The 10,582-nt window shown below is 41.1% G+C and overlaps 1 protein-coding gene across 1 annotated transcript; it reads right to left on the bottom strand.

Moving 5' to 3' along the window:
- Positions 1 to 7,204: 7,204 nt before the first annotated feature.
- Positions 7,205 to 7,681, bottom strand: LOC121450394 (histone H3.3A-like). The gene is made up of 2 exons (XM_041655233.1): positions 7,544 to 7,681; positions 7,205 to 7,481 (listed from the first exon to the last, which is right to left on the bottom strand). Exons 1-2 carry the CDS (start codon positions 7,679 to 7,681, stop codon positions 7,278 to 7,280), a joined length of 342 nt encoding a protein of 113 aa, XP_041511167.1. The 3' UTR covers positions 7,205 to 7,277.
- Positions 7,682 to 10,582: the final 2,901 nt, after the last annotated feature.

The raw sequence follows: 10,582 nt of genomic DNA, 5'->3' as shown, positions 1-10,582 counted from the left end.
AAGACTACACTTCCCAGCCTCCCTTGCAGTTGCAGAAATCATTTCTATCCCTATAAAGAGCTGCATCCCATCTTCTTATGGGGGTATTTTGCCTTTCTGCATATGTGGCTGATAAAGATGCCTCTTTCCATGAATAAACATGGTTCCACTGTAGGTCAGACAAAGTCTCTCTCTCTCTCTCTCTCTCTCTCTCTCTCTCTCCCTCTCCTCTCTCTGCCTTCCATGTCTTTACCACTGCCCTTTTAGTAATCTAGCAATGATCTCTACGGAACAGGTTGTATTTATGTATCTCAGAATAAATAAACTATTAAAGAAAAAAGACCATGGATTTGAGGAACAGTGGGGACTGAATGAAAGGATTTGGAGTGAATTAAGAGAAGGGGTAAATAATGTAATTATATTGTAATAAAATTTATGGAGCTAGTTTCAGGACAGCTAGGGCTATTACACAGAGAAAGTCTGCTTTGAAAAACAAACAAAAAATATTAATAAAAAACTTACATCAAGGGCCAGGCACTGATGGCGCAAGCCTTTAATCCCAGCACTCGGAAGACAAAGAATTTCTATGAGTTTGAGCCCAGCCTGGTCTACAAAAGCTAGTTCTAGTCTAGGGCTGTTACACAAAGAAACCTTGTCTCAAAAAAACAAAATAACAGAAACAAACAAACCAAAAACAACAACAACAAAAAAAAATCCCTCACATCATATTAATAGGAGGCACTCATTTTTACAAAAGGACTATATCTATATCATGAATGCACCCAAATGACCCAAGTAGTAGGACTTGGTATGAAAAATATTTCAAAATCATCTGTAATGGGATATGTAATCTAGATAGTATTTACTTACTTTTTGTTTTATTGGTTTCTATGGATAATTTTATTACCAGTCTGCTACTGACAGACATGAAAACCAACAGGTCGCTAACAAGCAAGATTTAAAAAAAAAAAAAAAAAGCAAAAAACAACAAAAAAATGAAATCTACAATGGAGCATATGCAGATTAAGGAGTCAGATGTGACCCTGGCTGGGGGGAGAGGGTGTCTCCAGGATACCCTTTCTATAGATTCACGAATCCTGTGACATTTTTTCTCTCCCCCTTGGTATTCAGATGTCGAGGTACACAGCATGAGCCTCCTTGAAGCTTCCAGAGTGCGAGTACCCCTCCTCTGATAGCCAGTGTCCTTGGAGGAGTCCTCAAGCCTCGTTCTCTGTGTTTGGGCTGCCGTGGTGTTAAGGCTTCTTGTAGTGGTAGAGCAGTAGTCTGAGCCCAGTAGAGTGTTCTGGCTCTGTGCCTTGGCTCTGGGTTTGTAGGGAGAGAGGACCTGCATGAAAATGTAGGGCATGTGCTTGTGGGTAGCTGGCGTGGCCTCTTCTGCTTCTACTTCTTCTTGTGTCAAAGGAACCAAGACAGAACTTTCTCTTCCACCAGGCTTAGTCCTGATATTATAAGCTTTACAGTTAGGGTTGAGGTCCATCTGCAAGTATTTCTTTAACACCTGGTACTGTTCCCAGGTGAACCCAAGGTGTTGATGATCTGGGAGCCAGTAGGGCAAGGAACCACAAGTTACTTCCATTTTAACCATGGCTCACTTAAGCTCAGTTCATCTATTTTTTTCATATTTACCTTTTAAAAACATACTTCATAAAGCTCATATATTGTACTCCATCCTACATTGAATACATACACTCAAAATCTCCTCTAAAAATGGGTCTCCTAGCAAGCTAATCAATTCCAAGTGTTCCACATTGAAATCATCTACTTACAAGCAACACTAAGTAACTCAGCAGGTGGTACTTATATTTTTATGTATACGTGTGTACTTGTGTATGTGTGTGTGAACAAGTAAAGAAAGAGACTATTGTAGAGGAAGCAAGAAGATGGGAATGGGAGGAGTTGATGGAAGGAAAGAGAATCAGGAAATGATATAATTTCATTTTAATGAAGTAAAAGTAATGGTTAAAAGAAGTTATAAGTCATTTAATGTCCTACTGAAAATGGACCCAAAGGCAGCTGCAGTGTGTTGGGATCATCTTACTGAGAAGTTTTCTATTGCTGTGAAGAGATACCATGACCACAGAAACCCTTATAAACGAAAGCATTTAATTGGGGCTGGCTTACAGTTCAGAGGTTTAGTCCCTTATCATCAGGACAGGAAGCATGGTGGTATGGAGGCAGACATGGTGCTGGAGAAGGAGCTGAGAGTTCTACATCTGGATCAGCAAGAAGGAGCAGGAAGAGAGAGTCAAACTGGGTCTGGCTTGAGCTTCTGAAACCCCAAAGCCCACCCGTAGTTACACTCTTCCCCTCAACAAACCACATCTACTTCAATAAGTTCACACCTCCTAATAGTGCCAATCCCTATGAGTATGGGGACCATTTTAATTCAAACTATTACAAGATTACGGTGTGACCCATCAGGTCTGGTTACTAAATGTTTGCTTGCTTTCATTTTTTTGTTTTGTTTTGTTTTTAATAAAAGTGCTTGTAAATTCTGCCTGAATTCCAAATTGGTTCAAGAAATTGAGGTTTTTCAGTATTTCTATAAACATTTAGAAAAAGTAACAAGAAAAAAAATCATGGTGACAATCTAATTATCACCAACAGCTGTAACCTGCTGCACTCCATCCCCAGAACACAATATAGGCTGCTTTAACCAAATGTTCAGCCGCTTAAATGACTTTTTTTTCTAAATCTTTGCTACTTACTTAAAGAGAAACTGAGTAAAATCCAATTGGATATGAATCTGAATAGAAGAAAATCTAGCTCATTGCTAGCTATCTTTGGCAATTAAGAATTATGAGGCATTTGGGGGGGAAAGGGAAGGGAGAAATGACATAATTATATTATAACCTCAAACAAACAAAAGAACAATGAGAACCCACGTTTATTTTTTTCTTTTCGGTTCCTCCCTACCTCCCCTCCCATCTAGATCTGTACCTTTCTCCACTCTGAGCAGGCATCTAAGGACTCACAATCAAATTAAACAAACCAAATAAACAGCAAGAGGACCAAACAGCCAAAAGAGAAAAAGAGCCAAAGAAAAAGCACAAGAAACACACAGGCATAGAGTCACACATGTTTGCACACACAGGAATCCCATCAAAAACATATAAAACTGGAAACCATAATATATACATAAGAGTTAAAAACAAGTGGCCTAATTTAATAACCTCCAAAGAGCCACTGAGTTTGTTTAGTGTTGGCCATCTACTGCTCTGCGTGGGGCCTACTCTTAAAAGTAGTCTGTTTCTCCATGGAGACTCCCTTAGAGAAAACTAATCTTTCATTTAAAAGTGGCTGTCTATTGGAAACAGCTTCTGGATTAGGGGTGCGTGCGTGTGTGTGTGTGTGTGTGTGTGTGTGTGTGTGTGTGTGTGTGTGAGTTCACTTCTTTCAGCTCTAGAACCCCACATTATGCAGCCCCTGTGTGTGCTACCACAGTGTCTGGGAGTTCATATGTGTGCCAGCCCTTTGGTATCTAGAAGGCCTTGATTGCTTGATGTCCTCCATCTCTGGCCCTTACATTCTTTCCTCCCCCTCTTTCTCTAAAGTTTCCTGAGCTCCAAGGGGAGGATTTGATGGGGACATCCCTTTTAGAATTGAGTGTTCCGAGGTCTCTCACTCTCTGTAATGTGTGGCTGTAAGTCTCTGTATTTCTTCCAATCTGCTGCAGGAGGAAGCTTCTCAAAGATAGCTGAACAAGGCATGAGTTCAAGAGTATAGCATATTGTCATTAGGAGTCGTTTTATTGCTATGTTCCTTTAGTATTTGGTTTTCCTCTTGCTCCCTGGCCTATCTAGTCTCAGGTTCATGCACACCCAAGCAGCATTGGCTATGTGGTCGACCTTAACTCAGATCAGATAGTGGTTGGCTACTCTCACAGCATTGTGCACTATTTCACCAGAAATTGTGGCTGGCAGCTCACTATTATAGATCTAAGGTTTTATCTCTGGGTTCCTATACAACTCCTTGAACATGGAGAAGTCAACCTGGTGCCAACCCAGAGCCTTCATCCCTATGGATTACTGTTCATGTTACAGTGTTGGAAGGTACTGTGCACACTATCAAAGGAGAAAGGTAAACACCATTCCTTAAAAATGCATCCTAGCTCCTGCATACACAGATGGCATCTACTTAACACCATGTTGTTTCTTTTCCCTGCTCTCTTGTATGTGGCATTTAAGGCTGCATTTTTGCATGCTGTCATCCTGAACATGGCAGCATAGTGTTCCACGAGACAATTATCATACTTTCACAGCTAAATGAAACACAATCACAGAGAAAAATCATACTGATAATTTTATTTAGCTGGATCATTTTATTTGGAAGCAACATTTTAAAATAGTTGACCGAAAATTTGTGCATACCTGTCCATTTTGTATTGTTCTTCTCGTAACAATGACATGACAAAGTGAGCTAATTCTACAAGGCATTTAAAATCTAGTTCTATTAAATTATGTAGTTGCAGAGGTTTGCCATTCATCCTCAAGTATGTCCTCTTGAGTAAGCTTATTTCTAGTATATGAAAATTAAATAATTTACATTTTGTACAAAATTACAAAATGTCTCCTGTGCTGTGAATGATGATGAATGATGTTCTCATCTCCTTAATGAGAAAGTTGTCTGGGTTGTCAATGTGGTTCAGTGGTAGGATACTTACATATACTGCTTGATGCTCTAGTGTAAGTTCAGTTCACAGATCAAAGAGAGCTGGGGAGGGAGGAACAAAGAGAGAAAGGAGAAAGAGGTGAGAGAAAGAAAAGTATGGGGAAATGCAAAATGTAGAAAATGAAGTATACGCAAGACAAATGTAAGAAGCATAATTAAAACTTCTAAAGATTGCTCTTTACATGTGCTAAGAAAGTATGGAAAAATATGTGGTATCCTATTGTCCTTTGCTTTGATTAAATTAGTTAATTTCCTTTGCTAGTAGTCATTAATATAAAGGTTCTTAATTTTTTGTTTTATGGAGTTCTAGATTTCCTTATGACTTGGCTGAGAGAGTATTAATGAAAGTGCTTTTAATAGTGAATTTCCCTCCTTCCTTCTCTTTCTTATTAAGATAAAGGTTCATTGCTTTTACTAAATAAATTTTAAAAAGAAAACATCTATTATTGATTTAAAACAACAAAAAAAAAGATGCTCCAAATATTTTGTGTTCAAACATTTCTCCTTACAAAGAAGCTTGGGAAAAATTTAGGGCTAAATAAATGCTGCCTCAAACCAAGCAAGATAAAACATAAATCATTGCATTCAACCCGCTAACAAGTCTATCTGCTTTCTGAAATGACTGGGAGATGAAAGCAAGGAGCCTCATTTAAGAAGGCCCAGCGGATCCGTTCTGCATTTATATAGCTGTTATCAAAAGCAATTCATTTGGAGATCAAATAGACTGACAGATAGGACAAGCAGGGGATCACCACTGCCTTCAGGCAGCCCAAAGCCAGGACTGCTTCTCAGTGCCTGCGCTGATATTGGGTCTAGTCAGTGCTATGTCTATTACGCTTCCCTGCTCTGCCAGCTGTATACGAGCATGGTCCCCTGGCATTCTTTCCCAGTCAAGCAACCTTGAGCACAGCAGTATTCAGAACATGGTTCCTCCGAGTGGGCTGTATGAACCAAACTTGCCTCCTTGGGATTGAGTGACTAGACCTTGTTGATATCACCTCTGGATAGTGTTGACAACAAAGAGGAAATTAGAGACTTGTCAAAAGGCCATGGGCATCTCTCCAGGACTAGTATATTGTCATTCTCCGTCTTTTGCAGACTGCTCAAATCTCTGCACGTTTTCCATCCACTGGGCATGGGCACAGGAGAGCAGCAGGTGGGTTTGAAATAAGTCTGTGCCGGTGAGTGTTTCCAGAGATGCTTTCAGGGAGATGAGTTCATCAGAGCAGAGGTAAGGTGCTCCAGTCCTCATATAAACAGTACTTACTGGATTTTTTTTCCAGAAAATTTTAACAGGTTTATTTATAATTTTTATAAAGTTGAACTGTTGGATGTACTAGCTCATAATTGGTTTCTAGCCATAAATAAGGGCCACGGAGTCTACAATAGGTGAACCTAAAGAAGCTAAGTAAGAAGGTGAACCCAAGGAAAAACATATAGTTATCCTCTTGGCTAAGGGAAGTAGACCAAATTGCTGGGGAGAAAATTGGGATCTTGGGGGTGGGGTGGGATGGGGGTAAGGGGAGATGGGGAGAGAAAAGGTAGAAGGGAAGGAGGGGGGACTTGGGGAAACAGGAGAATTGGGATAAAGGAAAGGTGGATAGGGGAGCACGGAACCACAATTCTTAGTTAAGGGAGCCACTTTAGGGTGGGCAAGAGACTTGACCCTAGAGGGGCTCCCAAGTGCCCAAGATGAGGTTCCCAGTTAGTTCCTTGGGCAGCTGAGGATTGGGAACCTGAAATGACCCTATCCTAGAGCAATACTGACGAATATCTTGCATATCATCATAGAACCTTCATCTGGTGATGGATAGAGATAGAGACAGAGACCCACACAGGAGCACTGGACTGAGCTCCCAAGGTCCCAATGAGGAGCAGAAGGAGGGAGAACATGAGCAAAGAAGTCGGGACCACGAGGCGTGCACCCACCCACTGAGACAGTGGAGCTGATCTACTGGGAGCTCACCAAGGCCAGCTGGACTGTGACTGAAAAAGCATGGGATAAAACCGGACTCTCTGAACATGGCGAACAATGAGGGCTGATGAGACGTCAAGGACAATGGCACGGGGTTTTGATCCTACTTAATGTGCTGGCTTTGTGGGAGCTTAGCCAGTTTGGATGTTCACCTTCCTAGATATGGACGGAGGGGGGAGGACCTAGGACTTACCACAGGGCAGGGAACCCGGACTGCTCTGTGGGCTGGAGAGGGAGGGGGAGAGGAATGGGGGGAGGGGGAGAAGGGTGTGAGGAGGGGGAGGGAAATGGGAGGCTGGGAGGAGGTGGAAACTTGTTTTTTGTTTATGTTTTTTTAAAAAAAATAATAATAATAAATGAAAAAAAGAAAAAAAAGAAATGTGTTCACTGAAACATTTTGCTTGCATTAATGCTTTACATCTTGCATTTATATTAAAAATTCACACACAAATGAAAATGGAAAAACTGCCAGTACCTGATTTCTGTCCCCTATTTTTCCACTTGCAATCATATACTTAGGTACCTTTTGACCCCATGGAAAAATTATCAAACATTCAGAACTACTGATAACAGGAAGAAGAGGAAAAAAAATTTTTTGAGAATGAAATGTTTCCCCCCTCATAGTGGACTCTTAAGCACGTTCTCCGCGTATGCGGCATGCTAGCTGGATATCTTTTGGCATAATTGTTACACGTTTGGCATGGATAGCACACAGGTTGGTATCTTCAAAAAGGCCAACCAGATAGGCCTCACTTGCCTCCTGCAAAGCACCAATAGCTGCACTCTGGAAGCGCAGATCTGTTTTGAAGTCCTGAGCAATTTCTCGCACCAGACGCTGGAAGGGGAGTTTGAGGATCAGAAGTTCAGTGGATTTCTGATAGCGTCTGTTAGAGCCACAGTACCAGGCCTGTAACGATGAAGTTTCTTCACCCCTCCAGTAGAGGGCGCACTCTTGCGAGAGGCTTTTGTAGCCAGTTGTTTCCTGCGTGCTTTACCACCGGTGGATTTACGGGCAGTCTGCTTTGTACTAGCCATGGTATGGGCACCTCCTTACTTACCCCCCTTCTCCTTTGGCTGGAGCTTGGCAAGCGAGAGGCGGCGCTGGCGTTAGAGAGCGGCGGCGGCGCTGCGACGGCTGTGAACACAATTGAAAGATCTACTTACTGGATTTTTAAAATCTCATGAAAGGATAATATTAAGTTACAGAAATCCAGTTAATATATTTATATTTTTAAAAATTGGTTTCATGTGAAATTATGTATATGTGTCTGTGTCTGTCTGTATGTGGCTACATACACATGAATACAGAGAACACTTTAAAGTCACTCATTCAACCTCCATGTCCACTCAGATTAAACCACTATCGAGCAGACAGCAAAAGTAACCTCTGCTTTCTTTCCCAGCTTTGGCCAAAACTGAGCACAACGGTGATGCATTCGTTTCTTTCCTATCACTGTAATTGAACATCATGACCAAGGAAAGGAGAAAGTTTACTTGGGCTTACTGTTCCAGAGAAATAGTCCAGAATGATGAAGAAGATATGGCAGCAGGAGCCAGAGTGGAAGATGCTAGTGGGGTAAGACTATAAATCTTCAAAGTCCACCCACAGTGATTACTTCCCCCAGCAAGCTGAACCACATCCGCAAACAATGCCACCAGCCGGGGACCAAATGTTCAATACCGGAGCTTATGGGAAATAGTCTTACTTTTCCTTCAAACCACCACAGCTGACCCACCTGGAAAGGGAAGCTTAATGACCTAGGTTAGGTTGGTCTGTGGGTATGCCTTCGGGGACATTGACTATTGATTGGTGGGGAAGGGCAGCCCACTGTGGTGGCCCCACTCTGTAGTCCAGGACAGCACATGGGAGGAGAAAGCCAGCTGAGAGCAAGTGGGCAAACAAGGATCCGCACATGTGTTCCCTCTCTGGTCTTGGCTCTAGGGGTGATATTTTAAGTTCTTGTTTTGCCTTCCCTGCAATAGTGTAATCTGAAGCAGAATTGTAAGACAAATAAACAATTTCTTTCATAAGTTGTGTTCTGCCAGCTCTTTGTCACAACAACCAAACTGAAACCAGAGCATGTTCTTAGTCCTATTCTCTTTGTCTCGCCTCCCTTTCTTCCTCCTAAAACAAGGACACTGCCACGATGAGGATAGAGATACAGTCTTGAGTCAGAGGAGCAGCAATTACATACAAGTATTTCAGGAGTTTTAGCTTATCAAAGTATAAGTTAATCAAATTTTAAGGTGACCAGTTCTGGCTGGTTTGTCTGGGACTTTCAGGCATTTGATGGTTTTTGTTGTGAAATTTCCACATCCGGAGAAATCCCTCTCTCTTAGAGAAAGCCGAGAAGATACCACAAGCCCACATATACTCAGTTAAAAAATGTTACTATCAATGTAAAACAACTATATTAATATAAGTTAAAGCAGAGTTATAGTTACTGTTCTATTGCTGTAAAAAGACCCCATGACCAGGGAGCTTTATAGAAGAAAACATTTAGTTGGGGGTTTGTTTTCAGAGAGTCATTACATTATGACCATGGTGGCGTTGCAGCAGGTAGGTAGGCTTGACAGACACTGGATGAGAGTTTACTTCTGTTCCACAAGCAGAAGGCAGAGAGAGTTGGGGATTGGGCTTTGGAAACCTGAGAGCCCATCTCAGTGAGACACCTATTTCAAAAAAGGCCACACCTCATAATCGTTCCTAAATAGTCCACCAACTGAGAGACAAACATTCAAATATATGAATCAATAAAGGCCATTCTCATTCATACTACCACAGGCAGTGATTTTTTTTGCCTAGTCCTTGCCCCACTCCCACACAAAAAAGCAAAGCAGACAAATATGATTATAAACACTAAAAAGTTTCTGTACAGCAGAGTGAAGAGATCATTTGCGAACTTAAGAAATAATTCAAAATTTTGCATCTAAGAGTGGACTACTACAAGGAACTTAGAAAACTCGATTGCAAAGTAAGATGATAATTTAGTTAAAATTTAATAGCTTTTCAAAAACATATATACAAATGGGTTGTGTTACAGATATATTGCAACCACTGATTCCAAGGCTGAGGGGAAAAATCACAGAAGAGGTTACAAAAGAATTATCGGATCCAGACAACCAGAATACCTGCTATTAGAGAGTTTCCCCTGGACATGATAGAAAAACATGTGCCCATGAATGCTCAGCAATATGGTTGCCTGAACAAGATTGACATTAGTGATAGTATCCGTTGACATGCCAATGTGGAGAGAGAAAATTCCACCTGGTCCTATCCCTAGATGACTCGATGCAGATAGTCAATGGCTGCTAGAAAGAGACAATTAATTTCTTCTAGGGACGAGCTCCCTCAATGATTGTCCACTCCCCGGGCAGTCAGCTCACGACACATGTACATACCATACTAGCAATGCTAAATGGATCCAGTAGGTTGTAAATTCATACACATATAGAATTATAATATAATTAAAGGAGTAAATTATGACTTTGAGAGGAAGGCAACATAGAAAGGGTGGAGGGAGAAGTAGAAACAGGAGAAATGGAGATGCTGTGTTCATATATGAAGTTCTTAATATAAAATTTTGAAAAGCAACTATTCAAATGGATATCTAGTGTGTGAAAAATTACTTGATGTAGCAAATCACTAAAATGCTGAAAACCTAAACCACAAGGGATTTGACTGAAATTATAATGTCACCAAAGTGGCAAATAAATAGCCAATGCTGGGAGGGACACAGAAAATGGAGAACTCCCAGACACTGTTGGTGTAGATGGCAACACCTACCCTAGTACAGAAAGCAGTGCGTGATTTCCAAATAAATAAAAATAAAAACTGCCACCAAAAGCAAAACCTAGAGTTGCCATATGGTTTGGTATCCATAGGAAATGAGGTCTTCACAGCAGAAAAAAATTAGTTCTCTCGGGCTTTCTGCA

This window comes from Microtus oregoni, unplaced genomic scaffold, assembly GCF_018167655.1.
Source record: "Microtus oregoni isolate MIOR12 unplaced genomic scaffold, Mior012 000007F_ref0000211, whole genome shotgun sequence".
Classification (NCBI taxonomy): domain Eukaryota; kingdom Metazoa; phylum Chordata; class Mammalia; order Rodentia; family Cricetidae; genus Microtus; species Microtus oregoni.
This window is presented reverse-complemented; position numbering and strand designations above follow the sequence as displayed.